Here is a 20,199-nt window from a genome sequence, read left to right as displayed (position 1 = left end):
TTCTCAAAGAGATAGTTCTCAAAGAGATAGTTCTTTCTTCCTCCTTTCTCCCAGCTCCTAATCTGGCACAAGGAAGCCCCACAGAGAGCTGAGGGCGCTGCACAAAATCTTAAGATGTAAATACATGCTTGAGCTGCTTTTAACAACAGTGTTCACGTCAAGGAAGGAAAGTGCGACCCCTCCATCTTCTATGGAGCCTCACCTGCAGAAGTGGGTGCAGTGTGAGGCACCATTCTCAAGAAGGCTGTGACGATCCATCACCATATAAACGGAGTTGGATATTCTGCATAAGGAATTCGAAAGCAAGGGAGTATAGAAGGAGTCAACGAAGAGGAAGTGAGGCTCGGAGAGGCGTACACGAAGGATGGAAGAAAGTCTCCCGGGCGCACCGGGTGAGGGAGGGGGGCCATGGCACCGCTAGGCCCCGGCCTCACCAGCTAAGGAACGCGCGTCGCGGGAGGCGCCGCGAGCACGTCCAGGACACCGGAAGTGGCTCCGACCGAGGCGGCCCAGCAGGCGCGACGCTGGCGGGGGCGTGACGCCGGCGGGTCGGCGCGCTGCCCTCCGGCGTCGAGAACCAGGCAGGCGCGCGCGCGCCGAGCTGTGACGCCTTAGTGGTTGCCCGGGTGCGGCAGGAGCGGGAGGGGGTTCGAAGACCCGAGGCTCCTTTCTTCGACGCACGTCTAGTCGAGAGGGGGCGGCTGCGACTGAGCCTTGGGCGGCCGTGGGGCCGAAAACCATGAGGCCCAGGGCCGCGGGCTGCTCCGCGGGGCTGCTGCTGGCTGTTGGCTGGCTGTTCCTGGCGGGCTTGCAGTCCGCGTGCGGGGCCAATGTCACCGCTGTCCAGGATCCCGGTTTGGCCCGCGCAGAAAGCGAAGGCGAAGGCAACGGCGAAGACAAAGGCGAAGGCGAGGACGAGGGCGAGGGCCAGGACGAGGGCGAGGACGAGGGAGAGGACGAGAACCAGTACGCGAACCAGAGCGAGGTGGAGAGTGACACCGGCGAGCCTGAGCACATCCCCCAGCCTGAGACCGAGGAGGATGGTGAGGGTGGGAGGACACTCGGTGGAGACCAAGGCACGTGCTGAGGACAAAGCCTAGCTCTTTGTCCGGGGACAGTGGGAATGATCCCTGTTAACGTTTGTAGAGCTCTTCGGCCAACAGCCCCGAATTTATACATTTTTCACACACATAATGGCTTTGAAGAAAGACACGTTAATTTTTCAGGGCCACAGCAAGCTGAACAATCCCATGTGTAGAAGTTGCTACAGAGGTACTACGAAAAAGATATTTTTTTTTGGAGTGGTAGGAGTCAGGGCGTGGTCTTTCACAAATTGAAATCATTTTGACTCCCTCTGCAGTTGTTTTTCCTTCCCCGCTGTAGATTTTTTTTTGAAATTCCGTACTGCTTGAGGTCTTTCTTCTTTTTATATTTGCGCTTTATACTGGAACACAATGGAATTCAGAATTTCCCTCATTGTTAAACGTCTAGATAGACCAATATGCTGACAAAGCTGCCCAAAACCCCATGTCAGCTTCTTGCAGCCCCAACCTGGAGCATCTCTGCAGCTTGGTGGTTTATTTGTTCGTTCAATTTCCAAATGCAAAGGAGTAATGGCCTTAGAAAACACCTATCAAGGGATCCAACTACTGGCTTTGTTAGATGTTAACCAAGGGAGAATGAGCTTGTGCTTGGTACATAAATTTGCCTTATTCTGCTGGCTCATTAAGCAATAAAACTTGACAAGCTGTTGTACATGTTATATTGATTCGTAACTCACATGCTGGTAGGTAAAAGGTCAGTTGCAGGTTTGCAGCCATCTAGAGGAGAATGATTCCCTTCCCTCATAAATGACCCAGCTGAGATTCTTTTAATATCCTTGACAGTTGCACATCTTCTATGCATATAGAATAGGTGCTATATTTATCAGGCCTTCTTTTATTTCCTGATGACAGATAGTGACCCTCAGTGACAGAAAGAAACTGACTATCTGAGGTTAAGGGTGGACCCAGGTTTCTTACTGCCTTGATTACATTACAGAGAGCTTGGAGAGGTCCTTGACTTTGGAAATGTGAAAAAGGAAAAGGACTAGAGAAGAGAACAACATGTTCTAAAACACAGTAGCTACTGCTTCACATACGTTTTGAAAGTAATTGAATTGACAGTTTTAGTATTAAACTGGTCAAGAGATAGTTCTAGGTGTAAAATGCTAAATGGACTTTAGGGTAAACCTAGGTAATGGAGTTATGCCTTAGATTCAAATTCAAATGCTGGAAGGTTATTTATTCTCTCAGTTTTCTCCATTTCTTTTTTGGTGAGCTTCAGGGAGTCCATGCCCTTCTGGAATTTTATGTATACAATTTCACACATAGCTGCTTTTTCCTGGGAAAGTAGAATCCAGAACTTTAAATGATCTGAGGTGTCCCAGATCTGAATACGGCCAGGTCATTATTAAAATTTCACCAAGTCCCTCTTAATCCTCAGTGGACCAGTATAAAAATATTCAACACCATTTATGATCCATTGGACATTTAGGATATTTGTTTGTTTTTTACTTTTAAGGCATTTTACAAATAATCTCAAAAGGAAGAATAAAGGCACAGTGAAAACAACTTACTGGAAATTTAAATAAGAATTTAAATGTGGAAAACCCCAAATTTTAGTTCATTTTCCCTGGTTTTGAAGATGTATGGATGAAGTACTTTGAGTACAACTAAAAGCTCATTGGTTATGCATGAATCTGAAATATATCCATCTTGTAAATACTGATTCCAGATTTCAAGTACATCTGTAATAAATTTTCCTTATCATTACTCTTGTTCTTTTTGCACTTGCATTGTCGAAACAATACTTTTGAAAATTATGAAGGCATATATTTGTTGAAGAGAACGGCCATATTCTTTCCCCGTATTTGTAAAAACATTTTCATCTTAGATTTATAAACAATTAGAATTATTGGCCCAATGACTTTATTCAATTCTACATCTTCTGGGGTTTTTTCCTACTTGCTCTTGTATACACACTTGCCATTGATTTGTCTGTTTACAAACCTTATCAAGTAAATTTTGGTGTATAAGGAGCTTTAAAAAGGAAAGCATGCTCTCTGTATCCTTTTAGCAAAACATTATGGTCTGGCTCATTTTCACAAACATTTCAGGATCAGGTCCTTTTTTTTGAAAGGACGAACTGGATGAGAATGCCACGTATCTTTTTCATTCTTAGAAATATAATGTTAATTTATGGATTCTTGAGTTGTAGAATTCATCTAGGATATTCATTTAAATTATCTCTAATTTTGCTTATGTGGTCAGTTTTACCATCAGCATTAGCATCCAAAGTCTGTTTCTCTGTGTTCATCTTCTGATTCATCCAATAATTGTAAAACATTTTTCTCTGTCAATATTCTTCTCTTTGTCATTAAAGACAAAAGGAAGTAAAAAAATTCTAAAATCTCAATTGTGTTTAATGAAAGGTGAAAATAGACTATGAGAAAGGTACCTCTAAACTTCTTTTATATCTTCTTGAAAGATGATATGATACTTTGGGCAAAGCAATAAGAAAACAAAGGATAATGTAATAGCTGATTTATTTCACAATTATGTCATCTTTCTAGGCAATTCTAACTATTCTTCCATTATATTATTTTAGTCTTTTAAAAAAAACATAGTTGGGAATAATTGATGAGTAATCCCGAAAACCATCATTATGTTTGATGAAATAACAGAATGTTTCAGAATATAGGAAAAAATCACTAAGATACTCTAATACTATAAATCCAAGATTTATAAATTTACTATTAAGCTATTTACTTTTATATTTATAAAAATAACCCAAAACAGACATGCCTAATAGTTATAAGATAGGATGAGTTTTATTCTATAAGATGAGTTGTATTCTATATAAATATGACTATAAAGTATGTTCTCTTTTTCTTTGGAAGTCCTCTAAGAAATTAAAAATCATGAACTATCAACCTTAAAAGTCAACTTTCAAAAAAGAAACTAGAAAATTTCAATTGAACTCTGATGGTATATATACCAACAGTTGAAGTGTCCTGTCTGAATGTGAAGAGAACATTTCAGGATCTGGCCACAATGAAAAAGAGCAAGACCATTTGCTGTATCATAGTGGATCCCAAGCTTTTATCAGCACAGTCTAAGACCCAGTAGATTTTTGGGGAATCCTTGTTACACTCTTGATCCCTATTAAAGTCACTATTGAACTCTCATTTTCACCTGTAAAGTATTTTGGGGACAGTTGACTTCTCAGCTCTACGTATAGGACTTTATTTCTCTATGGTTTCATTTTGTCAGATTTGTCCAGTATTCCGCCCCATCATTATTAGATCCATATTTGTCTTCTAACATATTCACTGTCTTTTCTAGTTTTGCAGAGTCCACAGATTCAGTCAGCATGAAATCAGCATTATCTAAGTCATTAATAAAAATGTTGACCAGGCCAAAGGACTCCTACTGCACTGACACCACTGATTAATCAACATCAGTATATCTTACTTTTTAAGAAGTTACACATAAAATTTCGCTGATGTGCAGATCATATTTTTCCTTTTTCCTCATAGGTATATAATGGGAAATTTTGACAAATACTACACTGACATCCTGACAAATACTACACTGAAGTCCAGACAAATATAATTTCCCTGATCAATTTTTGTAGGATTCCCATCAGAAAAGAAGGTTGTGAAGGACCTCATGGGCATTCAATAATCAAAGTTGAAAGGAACTTTGGAGACAATCTGATTGATTCTCATTTTTTTTAAAGTTAGGGGAAGTTAAGTAAATTTCCCAAAATGGCATAGATAGTGAACAGTAGAGCTGATTAATTAGTTTTTTGAATGTTTTTTGAAAAGAGGTTATATTTAAAAGTAATCTAGTACTCATTTTCCTACCTGTGTTTTCTGTGTTCAAGATTTGGCTTTTAATTTATATTTCATAATGTTCCAGTAGAAAGTATCCAAGCATTTCAAGTAAAAATGCCCATTCAAAATTGATCACAATAATCCAAATAATTTATTTAACAAAGTCAATATTTAATACATCTAATACTTACTGTGTATTCAAGGCACTGCATTTGGTGCATTAAGCATATAATAATAAAAGTGTTTATGAAAATATTGTCTTTCAGTCGTAAAAATAGAAAAAATCTTACAATTACATGAAATCAATAAGTACAAAAAGAGTGTGAATGCGGGTTTTTATAACACTAAACAAGCTACAGAATGCTTTCGCACACATTCCCTCATTTATTCTTACAGTGCTCAAATGAGGTAGGTTCTCCTCTGTGAATTTTACAGAAGGGTTAACTGGGCCTGACAGAATTTGAATAATTTAGTCAAACTCAAAACAGCGAATTAATTAGTGGTATAAGCAGCAATTTAGACTCCAATTCCAATGAATTTTCCCATGTAATATTGTTGCCTCAGGATATAATGTCCTTTAAAATTTGTCTTCTAACACCTCATTTAATATTTTTTGCTTTGAGGTTTTAGTCTTAATCTGAACTATAAAGTATTGGTTATATACTATAGCTGGTGGAATTCATGGCAAACTTCAGAACAATGAAAAAAATAGGCACCTTTTTCTGTGATTTAAAAACAACAATATTTGACTACTCAAATACTTGTGTATTCCTAGATTATTCTGCTAATAAAGCATTGAAGTAAATTTATAGGAATAATTTACCATCTTAAACTGAGAATGAGTAGAAGCAATCTATAACACATAATTTTAATGAAGACTTGATATAAAGACTTCTGTTTTGGACAAAATGGATACATTCAAATTTTTTGGAATATAGAGAATTGGAAAAAAATTTGGCCTTATGATTAGCTGGCTTTTTTGTGTTTTTTTTTTCCTAACCTTTTATAGAACTTGAAACTTACTGTGTATTAAACTAATGAAAAATTTATTTTTGTTATATATAAGGTTTAATATAGACTTTCTTTACAAGTTATTTCTTAATTTATTACTTTAAAGGTTTAAGCTTCTTTTGATTTAAATTATAATAGCAGTGTTAGAAATAGTATTGCTTTTCTGATTTAATAAAGCTTTAAAAATGTCTGCTTCCCATGTAAGTAGTTGTATTCTCTATCCCCAAATAAGAATCTTTCACTTAGAAAAGTTTTCATGTGATTAAATAATGTGTCTTTGTGCTTTATGTTTAGTTTCAAATATGAAAGTAGTTAAAGAAGTAGAATATGGGATGTGCACCGTTACATGTGGTAAGTAGCATAGAGCACATAAAAAATATTGTAATTTGGGGGGAGGAAAGGTAAAAATAATGTGGCAATTTTTATTTGTAATTTGTGTACTCTCATTCATCTTTTATTGATTTCTATTTCTAATGACTGTAACTCACACACAAAACACAAGCTGATTGCTTTAGTAGGTTGGATGTATCAGTTTATAATCTTTAAGACTTATGTTAAGCCAGCTCCCTGTATTTTTTGGCACATGCACTGCCTTCACCAAAGTAAAACTTTATTTCTCTCACAGATGTTCAGAAGATGAAAAATCTTGTCATGCATCTCAAGATGTCTTCCCACAGATTGTGTTGGCAAATCTATCAAGAAATTGGCTTATTTAAAATAGTCTATACTAAATTCTACATTTCTCCAATTTATATGTCATATCGTGGAGAAAAGAGATATTGGTTTTGAAGGGGAGATAATATTCAAGGACTATGGCTTATTTTGGTCACTCCATAAAGAGAAACTGGACATAGAATCTCTGACATGGTGAAATTAAGGCAATGTGTATTCCGTAACAGACCGGTGTTTCCTAAACTTAACTGTTCACCCTAAGTTCCTGAAGGACTTGTTGAAACACAGGTTGCTGGGCTTCCTCAGAGTTTGTAACTCACCAGGCCTTCCGAGAGGTCAAGAAATTTATATTTCTAAACATGTTCACCAGTGAAGCTGATGCTGTTGGTTAGAAGATCGTCTTTTCAGAACCACTACAGAGTAGCATGCTGAGAAAATAGATAATTCATAATGAAATTAAGTTTGTTTTAAATGGAATCTGCCTTGGGGGGGGGGGGAGACAAGGATGGGAGGGAAAGACGAAAACCAGAGGGCGAGAAGACCTAAAATCCATGCAGATCTAGAGCAGCACAATTTTCTTTGGTTAAAAATTGTACCTAAAATGTTTGAGATAGCTTTTGTGTGTGAGTGTGTATGGTAAAATATACCTAACATAAACATTTTATCATTTTTAAATGTACAATTCAGTGACATTAAGCACGTCCATCCCCAGAATTTTTTATTATCTCCCAAAAAACTTCTGCATGCATTAAACACTAACTCCCCACTTTGCCTCCCCCTGACCCCCTGACAAAACTGTCCCACTTTCTGTCTATTACTATTACTATTGAGATAATTTTCAGCCTGTTTTTTTTTACCTTAAGTTCTTAATGAATCAAAGAAAATGAGAAGAATCCATTTAATAAGCCTGTGATTATTCATTTGCAATTTATATCTTCTGTTGTTTACTTGAGACATTTCCTTTTTTTTAAACAAATGATGCTTGTTTTATTTGGTCACATTGTTTTCAATATGGAAATAATTTGGCGGAGGATATCATGGAACTCGTGGAGGTGGGCGAGTAAGTGGGTACCAGGGAAGGCATTTTCATGAGAATGATTTTTATGACAATTCTACTAACTGATATATTCTCTCATGCTCTTATTTAAAAATGTGTTTCAGAAATTATGTATTATATATATGTTCATTCAACAAATGATTTTCTGTTTGAGGGATTTTAGATTTTTGTTTGTTTGTTTACAATATGCCAGGCATTGTTATAGGTGCTGGGAATACAACAACAAAGCAGAGGAAGTTATGCCTTCAAGGAGTATATATGTTAGTTGGGGCAAAGTGATAAACAAAATAAAATATGTAATATGTCAGATGGTGATAAGTTCTAAGAAGAAAAATAAACCAGAAAAGACAACATTTTACATCTAAAATATTTTTTAAATATTTAAAAATCTTTCAATTTATGACAATTATTTAGAGGAAAAAATGCTTTAATGAAAAATTTTTTGGAACTCCCAAAACAATATTTTAGCAGTCAAAAAGTTTTCTTTTTCTGGAATACACAGGCAGATTTTTAAGTGTTACTTGGACTTAAAGAAAATCTCACAGCTATACACATCATTGCAATGAACTGTGTTTGCCTAAATAAATAAATACATAAGACACCTCCTTGTAAAGTTTTTTATGCATTTCAGAATACAGGTGTGCTTCTAGAGAGGTACCTTTCATGAGTTCAAGTGGAACCATACTATAGCCCTTCTTAGGCACCTCTTTTAATCAAAAGAGACCTTTCCTCTTTCTAACTTCCATATCCTGACTTACATGGAGTCCTCTCTGTTGCTACTCAAAATTTGGTCCAGAGAGTAGCCGCATAGCCTGGGAGCTTATTAGAAGTGCAGAATCTCAAAACCTACTGAATCAGAATTTCATGTTAGTTAGATCTCCAGGTGATTTGCATGCATGCTAAACTTTGAGAAGTGCTATTGTAAGCCATTTCTAGATTTCAACTTCTTTTTGTCCTTGAGAATGGACTTTATGATTAACATATTGTAAATCATAAACAAAGAGTTGGAAAAGGAACTCTAGTAAACAAAGAAATCAAGATGGATAATTCCTTAACCTGTGACTATACAGTTTTTTCATAGGTCATGTCTGCTTAAGAAATATCCAGACCTGTAGAGGATTTTTATGAGTTTATTTGAGCCAAACTGACAACAATTGCAGGGAAGCAAAATCTCAACAGATTGAGAAAATGCTCTGGAGAATGCCAGTTTTGCAGCTTACTTTATACCTTAGAATAAAAGGAGACTTAAGGAAGGTGCATGACTTCCATTGATGGTAGATTAAGAGGGCAAGAGAAAGCAAAGTGGGGAAATCTCTGGGACTGGATAAAAATGGGCAAAATAAGGAAACACAACACCATTTGTTGAAGAGGCTATCTTTACTCCATTTTATGTTATTGCTCCCTTTGTCGAATATTAATTGACTGTAGAGAGTTGGGTTTATTTCTGGGCTCTCTGTTCTATTCCGTTGATCTTATGCTGCAGAAAGGAAGAAGGAGCTCCTACCTTTTGCAACATCATGGATGGAACTGGAGAGCATTATGCTGAGCGAAATAAGCCAGGCAGTGAAAGGCAAATACCATATGATCTCACCTTTAACAGGAATCTAAACAACAAAACAAACAAGCAAGCAAAATATGACCAATGACACTCAAATACGGAACGGGCTGACAAGGTCCAGAGGGGAGAGGGGAGAGAATCATAGTGGAAAAGGGGAGGGACTCACATGAATAAGTATAAAGGACACATGGACAATAATTAAGGTGGGGGCGGAAATGGGAGGGAGATGGGGAGCACTGGGGGGACAGGGCTGGGAACATAAAACAGAAAACTGTACTTGAATAAGAATTAAATTAAAAAAAAGGAAACACATAATTCTTTTACATTGGTGGATATAGGATAGTCAGTAATTAGTGTTTACCATACACAGAGATGGTATTGCAGGGGCAAGGAGAGGGGTCAAGATAACAATAATGGTTATCTTGTGCTCTCAGGCCTGCAGTTGTGGCTTGAGGGATCACTTTAAAGATATGTTATCTTAGATGCAGAAAGATAATAGGCTCACTAAAGGTAAAGATTGAGCATTGTCAAGGAAACTACAGGCCTAAGGTGTGTCTACCCAGCATGATTTGTTTTTAGTTAGGAATTTTTATGTTCAGACCATCTTATGTGGATGGTTTGTAAGGCCTATCTGCAAGGCCATCTATGCAGACTTTTCAGGGCTTGTCAGGTTTGGTATGTGGCCCCCTTTTCATCTGCAATGATTTATTCCAGTACATGCTGATCGAGCATTTTATCTCCTCCCTCAATTCTGGTGATGAAAGACAAACTCAGTGGAGATTTGAGATCCATTAATAAAGGGGGATTTCTTATTATAAAAATGTGTGGTGATTCTAAAGAGAGTCTCTGGTTGGAAATGGAGATTTGATCATTATATTTTTCCTGCTATATTTCCTGTAAAATCAAATTATTAAAAAATTTTATTTAGGTTAAAATGTAATTTTGGAATTTCCCCCAGAAGCGTCAAGCTCCCTTATCCCTCCTAGAACTATGGTCAAATAAGTTTGGGACATCCTGTGTCCTACTATATTTCATTCAATCTAAAACCTGATTGGCTATAAGAAGCATAATTTATGCACCTCCACAAAGAAAAGTACTGCCTATTTGTGACATGGCATCAATTTAATTCTAAGATGCCTTCTAATTTCAAAGATGTGAAAATGTAAAACTTTTATAGGTTAGACCAATGAAAATTTGTACACAATAACATGTTACTTTATTAGCATATTAAAAATTTCCCCAAAATTCTGTAGTAAAAAGGTCCCTTTAATTTTATTTAATGTATCATTGTCAAATGTATATAACAATGGAAACTTTTTTCTAATGGTAACAACCAGAAGGGCTAGTGTTACATGTAACTCTCAGAAATGCTGTTTTATGAAATAATTCAAAATGAGGGATTTAAAAAATTTTAATGTTATCAACCAGAATTTGGGAATTTAATTTCTGAAATTAGGAGAAAAGTCTCAAAAAAGACTTAGATGGTAAAGAAAAAGTTCTGTGGAATTTAATTTTTTTCAAACATTTGCCAATTTCTTTTACCAAAGGTGTTGGTATTAGAGAAGTTTTATTAACAAATGGATGCCCTGGAGGTGAATCTAAGTGTGTTGTACGGGTGGAAGAATGCCGTGGACCAGCGGACTGTGGCTGTGAGTTGGTCTCTATTGGAGAGAGCCTGAAGGGGGTAGAGTTTATTCTGGAGAAATATCCTTAACTTCATGTTGTCATGAGTGTAATTGATATACTGAAAGGAAGTCATAATAAAACTTAAAATTCCACTTCTCTAGATAGTTATAGCTCTGAATAACTTTCTGCTTTTGCTTTATATTTCTCAATGATGTCTAAAATTTAATATCTATCCTCTCTGATACACTGTAACTTTATTTCACTCAGTCTGTGGTCAAGACTATCCTACAGTGAAATGCTTTTAACGCTTTTGGTCAGTATATTGGTGATCCTAAAATTTAAATGATGTTCTGTATCAAATTACACTGCTCTGAGATTTCATTGTATTTAATGGGTGTCTGTAACCAGGAAACTGGAAGCCAGTAGTAGATCTCAAAGTCTCTAATAGAGTTTGAGTTGTTTGCTCATACTGTATCTCTTCTCCACAATTTATTTTGCAGAAGGGGCAGATAGCTGTGGTATCTCCTACCTGCTTCTTTTGGTGACTTTATCTTCATATCAATCACTCCTCTCTGCTCTTCTACACTCAAACTGCCAATAATAAGCTTGATAACTTCCAGCATAGAATTGATTTTAAAATTGGAGGTGGCTTGTAAAAGTACTATTGTTCATAAAGTAATCAAGTAATTTACACTGCACCATTAATACAATGGTGGTATGTATTTAATTTCTTTTCAGGGGGTAAACCACTATCAGAAAGTCTTGATAGTGTCAGGCTGGCATGTGTTCATACAACTCCTGAAAATCGCTTCAAGTATGTTTGGAAACTTCTAAGGCCAGAGCAGGTGAGCAATGAATGTATGTAATTGGTGCTTTCTAGTGAGTGGTAAAATATATTTCTCAGTGCTTGATGACTGTCAGAAAACTTTCACTTTAAAAGCAGTTCGCAAAAACGAAGTTAAAATCACACTTTATTATTATTGGAGTTTAATTTTTTAATTATTTACAGACTTACGTTTTAGGATAAACTATTATCCAAACTTAAAAAATTCACTTTTTATAAAGTATTTTATTTTAGAAGCAAGTTTTTTATTTGTATACATAGGAATTATATTAGTGATAATAGTCGCTAACATTAATTGAGGGCTTATTAAGTGCCAGACATATACCAAATGTTTGTGTTTCTTTTAACCCACATAATTATTCTATGAGGTAATTCTTATCAACATACCCATTTTACAGATAGGTAACTGAAATGCAGAGAGTAACTCATTCAGGGTCACACAAGCAAGAAGTGGTAGGATTGGTACTTGATGTCTGGATTGTCTGACTCCAAAATCCATGTGCATAATTAATTACTGTCCTAGATTGAGAGACAGTGACTTTTTTTTGGTTACAGGAAATAAAATTGTTTCCTGATGTTAAGTTTGCATGTCAAATGTTGATACTTTATTTCTTTTAAAATAGCAATCCATTATACTTGTACATGATTCAGCAATCCTGGAAGTACAGAGGCAAATTCATCCCGTGGCTTTTGAGTGTGATACCTTGGATAATAATGAAAGAGTAGCATCTATTAAATTCACAGTCTATACATCAGATGGTAAGTGCCCAGCAATGTTTTGGTTTGCTTATCTCAGACTTTAGAGAGCATCAGAATCACCTGAAGGGCTTCTCAACACACAGATGCTAGTCTTACCCACAGGGTTTCCAGTTCGGTGGATCGAAGGCAGGGCTGACACAAGGATTTACAGTTCTAACCAGTCCCAGGTGCTGCTAGCAGGAATCACAGTTTGAGAACCACTGGTTTGTACCACTTTCACTTTTCTACAAGGTAGTGCTTCGTTTCTTTTTCTCTAAGTGAAGTCAGACGTGCCTCACTTTGGGAAACTGCTGTATTCCTGAAATATCCCTGAAAAACAGTCCTCTAGCCTGGGTTATATCCTTTCTTTTGCTTCTATCACAAAAGCGAAAATGGATACCTGGGAGTCTCATGAATGCTTATGAAAATTTTGGTACAATTAAATAAAATTAAGAAGTGTTATATCAGGGCATGTCTTAAAAGTTACTCATTTGAAGAAAATATTTTTTGATAAAACAAGCATAGTCATCAATCTATGTCAATCACAAAAGGCAAATCTTATCCTGAACATAGTTTCGCATGTTAGAAATGGCTTCCCTTGAAAAATGGATCCATGTGCATGTGTCCTTTTGATCTAAACTGCGATGTCTTTTTGTATCCAGATAATTATTTCCATTAGTTCAGACTTCTTAACCATTTTTGTCATCATCGTCATCTTGGTTATTGCGAGCGTGGGGGTTTGGTCACAGGGTTTTTTAGAATCCGGTGAAGGCTCAGGAGGCCTTTTCTTGGAAAATGCCCACATGCACAATCATGCCAAAAATTACCTGTAATTTTAAAGGGAGTTCATGGATTTCTTGAAGGTGTTTCTTAATCCCAAGGAAAGAATTTATATTGTAGTCTTGAGATACTTGCAACATAACACCATTTATTGAATTGAAAACAAGCTAAACTATTTGGGGGATGGTTTTAAAAAATAAACTAGTTTTCTTTGATGTGTTGTTTAAAGACACAAAGTAGCTTTAAAAAACATCTTGATGGCAAAAGCTAATAATCTTACTCCTGTGTTGGGATATCAGGTGTTATTAAAAGGATAATTTCAACAAAGTGCTATGAAAGTCAAAAAAGAATCAAACATCATCAGACTACAAAATAGATCAACGAGTCCAGTTCAAGATATAGATCTCAGGAACCGTTCTTGGTTTTTATCCCCATAGACTGGTCTTTGTTGGGACTGCACAGTGGTTAGCTCTTCCCATAGTCACAGGGTGGCAGGCATTTGACAGTGCATACATGGAGGCTGGCACACAGACACCGAATTGTCAGCCCTTAAATGGGACAGAGTTGACTTCTCTGCCGCGGCAGTTTAGGGGGTGGGGTGGCTCTGCTATCTCAGTGCATTCACTGGTTAAGTGATAAGATGTTTTCCAAACATTTTGGACTTACTAGTTTCTTTTAAAATGACAATTGGGTACACCACTGTGACAGACCCTTTGAATGTTTAGAAATCAAACAAATGTGTTGGCTATAAATGTCCACAATATGGAGCCAGCTTAAAACAAATACAAAATTGAAATATTTTTAAGGTAAATGGGATTTAATAAAAATTTCCCAGCCATTCCCTTATCTATCAGATTTTTCACTTCTATAATAGCTGTCCTTCATCATTAGGCATTGTTTTGGATAGAATTACATCCCCTAAATAGATATTTTGGAGTTCCAACTCCCAGAACCTGAGAACATGACCCTATTTGGGAATAGGGTCATTGCTGATGTAATGAGTTCAGTTAAGATAGGATCTCACATGTTAGAGTGGGACTTTAATCGAATATATCTGGTGTCTTTATAAGAAGAGGGAAATTTGGACACAGACAGAGAGGCAGAGAAGAGTGCCATGCGAAGACACAAAGACGTTCCAGAGCAGACAGCCCCGAGAAAACAGAGTTAGAGATGAGAGTTGTGCCGCCTCCGCCTAGGAACACGTGGGCCACCAAAAGCTGGAGGAGGGAGGGAAGGGGCCCTCCCGCAGAGTCTTTGGAGGAAACACGGCATTACCAATACCTTGTATTCAGAATTTCGGCCTCCAGAACTGTGAGATAATACATTTTCTTTGTTTTGAAGTCGACCGGTTTGTGGTACTTTGTTATGATGGCCCTAGGAAACTAATAAAATGTAAGCTGAGTTTTACTAAAAAAAGCCTCTGTGTGTTTTTAATTAGAAAATTTCAATAGGAAATGCAGCTTTTTTTGTTCTTAGATATAAAAGTAATCTAAATGACCCCTGTAAGGAGACTACTATCGAAATGAACTAAAATCTTCATATTGCTTATTCCTCACCCTCTCTTGGCTAGCATTACAGGGTAGTAGATAAATGGAGAGGAATTTTGCATTTCTTCTCAGGTTTTAATCCAAAAGGATATCTTTTACTTGAGCTTTAAAAAACCTCACAGCTTCTATAAACCTAAATTTATCAAAACTAAAAAGATTTTTAAAATTCAACCATGTTGGAATATAAATATGATGTAATTTATCTGTCATACTTAGCACTATTTAATGAGATCACTAAACTGAATATATAACTCCAGAATTACTAAAGAAAATAGGAAACTATATTCCATGATATTTAAGGAATAGAAAGAGACATTCAGACAATAAACAGTTGAGATTGCCTGTGTAGGAGACTACTTCTGATATAATGGTACTTACCAAAATTAAAATATAAAAATACATAAAACGTAGCTTGCAGAAATTATTAAACCTCCTTGAATGTTGATTTCCTTACCAGTATGATTCAATAGTTGCATCTGGTTGTTCCTCAGTTAAGTCTTTTATGATTCTATGATTTAGGGACAAGACAGAGCCACAAGAAAGCTATACAATGCACAAAGTAAGTAATACTTGATGTAAATGGGCTTTTCACCCATTTACAATGTAGCAATGTTATAACACATATGACAGAATGGCTTTGTCTCTATTTGACTTATTTATAGGAAGAGCATAATGACACAGGAGAGGATGCCTGATGTAAAAGCAGTGTGTGGATACTTGTGTGAAAAACAATGAGCTTCAACTGCTATCTTACAACATGTACAAAATCAGACCTGTATTATAGTCCTATATGTAAAAGCTAAATCCATAAAGCTTTAAAAGGAGAGCATTCAGAGTAGAACATCTGCATGATTCAGGAGTAGGCAAGGGATTCTTGGACATGACTCAGAAAACAATCACCACAGAAGAAAACACTGATAAACTAGGCTTCACCAAAATTAAACACTTCAGTTCATTAAAAGAAATCATTAGAAAAATGAATAAGCAGCCAAAATCTGGGAGAAAAAATTATAAAACATGTACAATCATTATGAACAGTTTAAGAAAAAATCTTGCAGTTTCTTGGAAAACTTAGTGGACCTCTGCTCTGTGACCCTGCTGTTCCACTGTTACATATTTATCCAAGAGAAATGAAAATGTGTGTTCACAGAATGACTTCTCCAAAAATGTTCAGAGCAGTTTATTTATAATGGCCCCAAACTGGAACAGCCAAGATGCCCATCAATAAGAGAATGAATAAACAAATTGAGGGATACTACTCATTAGTAAAAAAAAAAGAAAAAGAAAAAGAAAACAAACATTGATGCATTTGTAAATATGGGTGAACCTCTAAAACATCATACTGATTTAAAAAGCCCTACACAAAAGAATGCATATTCTTCCCGTGAAGCTCTGGAACAGGCTAATTGGGAGGGGCTCAAGGGAACTTTCTGAGGCGTAGTGATATTCTGTGTCTTGGTAGGGGTTTAAGTTACATGTGTGTTTGCATTTGTCAAAACTAAACAAATGTACATTTAAGATCATGGTGTAATTTGTTGTTTGAAATTTTACCTCAAAAGGATAAAATATAAGTAAATACTAAACTATAATGAATTATATGCTACTTGAAGAATTTTGCTGGGAAGCGTGCAGACATCAGTGAATTTTTCTGAAATGCATAAAAAATATAAGATGGTCTAGAAGGATAAATAGATGGATAGTAAAATGTTGTTGGTAGTAGCCAGTGGTGGGTACCAGAATGTTCATTGTCAAAGTCAACTTCCTGCTTATCTGAAAAGGACATTTTGAACATGCAGAGCAAGTTAATTTGTAACTTTCTGTCCACTAATTCTTTCTGTATATTTCTAGGGTTGTTTTTCAGACATAAAGTTTCCATTTAGCTGTCTATTTACTTTTTCCCAGTGGTAATAACCATCAGGTATGTGTTTTTCCCTCTAGAGCTGCAGATGAAAAGATTAAGACCACCAGACACTGATGCAGTCCTGGTTTTTGTGCTGACCATAGGAGTTGTTATGTGCATATTTGTGATCTTTGTACTGATCTTCATAACTATAAACTGGTAGGTAAAGGGTTAAAAGCGAGTCTCACCTTGGTCGATGTCCTCCTCCCAACCCCTCCCTTGTCAGATGAATCCAAAACCTTGTCCACGATGCCTCTCACCTGTGTCTTCAAACTAACTCCCTTCGTTCCTGCCGCGACTGCCTTCAGACAGGCTACCTAATCTCTTGACTTGCCTCCCAGCCATGAGAGAGCTTCTAAATGCAGTGTTTACAATTTTACATGGTAGTTGCGTAAAAGGTTTGTTGAATGAATATCTGTCCACTTGCAATTACCACAACCCCCAAAGTTAGTTATTTTAACCAACCAATATATTTATATGAGAATATTTCTAATACATACATGAGTATTACACTGAATTACATCAAGGACTATACTATCAAAGGCAACTGATGTATCACACACTAAAAATAAATCATGACTAAGGAGGCACTTCCGTATTTCTAAAGAGAAAATTAAACATAAATCTATTTTTAGTTTTCATTTCATATAAGAGATTTTTTTCTTTTTGTTTCTGTTTAATCTCCCAGGGCGGCAGTAAAGTCTTTCTGGGGAGAAAAAGCCTCAGCAACTAAGATGCCTTCTGAGAGGACTTCATCGAAACCCAAAGATTCAGCTTCTCTGGACCAATCACCAGCAGAAACAACTGGACATGAAGATGATGCTTTAAGTGAATGGAATGAATGATGTATATAACAAAGCAAAGGAAAGTAGGGCATACCAGATTCATTATTATAAAAATAAAATATATAGTGAAATACTTTAATAATATTGCAAGTGATTTACCAGTCTGAAGGTAATACAGTATGAGAAGGAGCTGTTTTAATCAGTACATCTTTGTGGTAGACTTTTCCAAAACTCTTTTTAATTTATTCTCAAAGTTTCACAATGCAGGTAATCACTTGGAAACATTTTATATAGAGATGGAAAGACACAAAGTCTTCCAAACACATTTTTTGTCACTTTGATTACTTCTAAGGTGATTTGCCTGTTCTTTCCCCCAAAAGAAGAATATAGTAGAGAAGAAACCTTGCATAGCAGACTTTCTCTCTGCCAGGAGCACTGGATTGAACTTGCTAAACCCAGCCATACGTTAGAATCTCTGCAACCATGACACATAAAGCATCACTTGTAACACATGAAATATTAACAGTAAAAACAACAATGACAGGATTTAGTGACTACTATGTGCCAAGCTTTTCTCAAAGCATTTTACATATCGGGTAATTTAATCATGATTGTATATAGGAAATATATCAAGAAGAACCAGGGAGGAAATGGAGGTGGCTGAGTAAATGCCATGATTTTAACATACCCTGTATTTCTCACAGAAACAGTGAATTAAGGACTTTTAAATAATCACTAAGTACAATACCTTCATTGTGTTCGGTATGTAGGGGATAACATTTTAAAAGCCAGGTACTATTTCTGAACCTCATCACTGCCTTTTTATCTAGTATCATTACGTGATACAGTTATGGACAACTCTCAGATAAGATACCAAGGCATTAGATAATTTGATTAGGTAGATTTTATCAGAAATTAATTTCCAAAGGTTATGAAAGGAGTACAAAATACGCTTAATTTTTAAATGAATTCTATGCCAGCTTCATTGCCATTATGTGATTTATCTGATGATAGCGTGGACACTCACCTCTAAAGAAGACATTGTAAATGGGCATTTATACCTCCCTCTAGTAACCCAGAAATAATCTGTGTTGTGGAATTATCTATGTTTTCTATCATATAGCATGTGTATTTGAGAGAAACAATGAAAAATGAACTGGAAAAAGATTTTATCTGTTGTGGGAATTTACCAGAGACTTTAAGTGAGTGAAAAGAAATTATTTCCATAAAATATTCTAATGTTGACACTCCTTAGTACCATCTCCCCCCACCCCCACCCAGATAAGTGGGAAAACAAAAGGGGCCTCCCATTTTTTGTTCCTGGTTGAGTATGGTCATGCAACTTTACCATAGGTGGTAAACATTCCTGTATAGTAATCATGATCAATTTTTATTTTTAAAACCATGAACAGCAGTGATTTCGAACTTTATTTCAATGACCACTAAAAATTCAGTCAGGTCAACAGGTTCTGTTGTCAGTGATGTTCAGTGAATATTTCTGTCTGTCTACTTTCCACGTGCGTGGTAGGACAGTACCTCCTCAGCCCTTGTGGTTGGGTGGGGCAATGTCTAGCTAGTGAGTTATGAGCCAACATATCAAGCATGACTTTCAAGCTAGAACATTTCACTATGAAAACTTCCAGAGCTCACTGTTTGTACACACAGATACCGGGGAAATCTCCAAGACTGAAAATCTACCTCTGTAAACAGAAGGCAGGGAAAGACCAAAAAAAGAGGCTGGCCACTCCAGTCTCGCAATAGAGTTGATTAAGGGAAACTTATGGTACATACAAGGCATATCTTGGGAATCTGCAAGACAACAGGGCCCCTGGGCTACTTATCAGATGCCAAAGAATTATATCAGGTGAAGACGTGGATAGTTGCAGGTACTTGTGTGCGAATGCTGCCAGGTGTTACTTTTCGTACTTGACCAGGTCAGAACCACAACCTGTTCCAGGAACCAGCACATAGCAGGAGGCAGGGGAGGGTGGTGATTTATGCCAGAACGTCAATTACATTCAGACAGTCTCTAAGGGGGAATTATGGAAAGCAACTTTTGTTATGGCCTGGGTCCAGCTCGTGGGACAGCTAGTGGTTGCATAATGAAACAGTCTCTCCTCCACATTCACCTTCCCTGCTACAGCAACCAAAAATGCTTAGATCCCCGTGCGAGGACCACATGGCACAGGATCTTCGGTCAGCCAACAATGAATGTGGAGCGGGAAAAAGAAATAAACATTGTTAATTTAGAGGTTGTTCAATACAGCAACCTCCCTAAGGCTATTCTGAATGACACATAAATGTTTTCCAAAATAGAAGTTTTCACAGTCAAGCAAGTTGAAGACTTCTTTGGTGCATGACTTCCCTTTGATGTGCTATGCACATTGTTACTCTCCAAGAAGGTGTCACAGGTGAAATATTTCCCCAACTTCCTGGTGGTCTGTGGGACAAAATGAAAGCATGCATGAATGCTAACACTACATCAACTTAAAAATACAGTTTTGAGCAGAATTGTCTGATAAGTCTGTCTACAAGGAGTCAGGTCTCAGTGAGCTAGACTTTCATAACGTATAACACAGTGAGAATCAGCAATGCACTTTGGCAATAGTAGAACTTTTCCTTTTAGGTCTGTGGGTGTAGCTGAGGTCTTCTACTGGCCCAGACTCACCTTGATGGCATTTATTAGAATCGTCCTACTCCCAAGACCAGGAGCTCTACTCTCATAAGGACTATGACCACATTGCGGATGTTAAAATAGTTGACGACCTTTATATTGAAGTAGATTATAATATTCTCCAGGTT

The 20,199-nt window shown here is 36.8% G+C and overlaps 1 protein-coding gene across 1 annotated transcript; it reads left to right on the top strand.

Annotated features, from left to right (window-relative positions):
• Window positions 1–739: 739 nt before the first annotated feature.
• Window positions 740–17,457, top strand: SPACA1 (sperm acrosome associated 1). Its single transcript, XM_037039265.1, has 7 exons — window positions 740–1,049; window positions 6,185–6,241; window positions 10,725–10,826; window positions 11,542–11,648; window positions 12,271–12,406; window positions 16,651–16,771; window positions 17,301–17,457. The coding sequence occupies exons 1-7, from the start codon at window positions 740–742 to the stop codon at window positions 17,455–17,457; spliced, it is 990 nt and encodes a 329-aa protein (XP_036895160.1).
• Window positions 17,458–20,199: the final 2,742 nt, after the last annotated feature.

The sequence above is a fragment of the Sturnira hondurensis genome, unplaced genomic scaffold (assembly GCF_014824575.4).
Source record: "Sturnira hondurensis isolate 20B ecotype Veracruz unplaced genomic scaffold, ASM1482457v3 Scaffold0025370, whole genome shotgun sequence".
Classification (NCBI taxonomy): domain Eukaryota; kingdom Metazoa; phylum Chordata; class Mammalia; order Chiroptera; family Phyllostomidae; genus Sturnira; species Sturnira hondurensis.
This window is presented reverse-complemented; position numbering and strand designations above follow the sequence as displayed.

Coding starts and splice junctions, on each gene's coding strand:
- SPACA1 (XM_037039265.1), top strand. CDS start 740: ATGAGGCCCAGGGCCGCGGGCTGCTCCGCGGGGCTGCTGCTGGCTGTT. Junction 11,649..12,270: donor AACTTCTAAGGCCAGAGCAG/GTGAGCAATGAA, acceptor CTTTTAAAATAG/CAATCCATTATACTTGTACA. Junction 12,407..16,650: donor CACAGTCTATACATCAGATG/GTAAGTGCCCAG, acceptor TTTTCCCTCTAG/AGCTGCAGATGAAAAGATTA.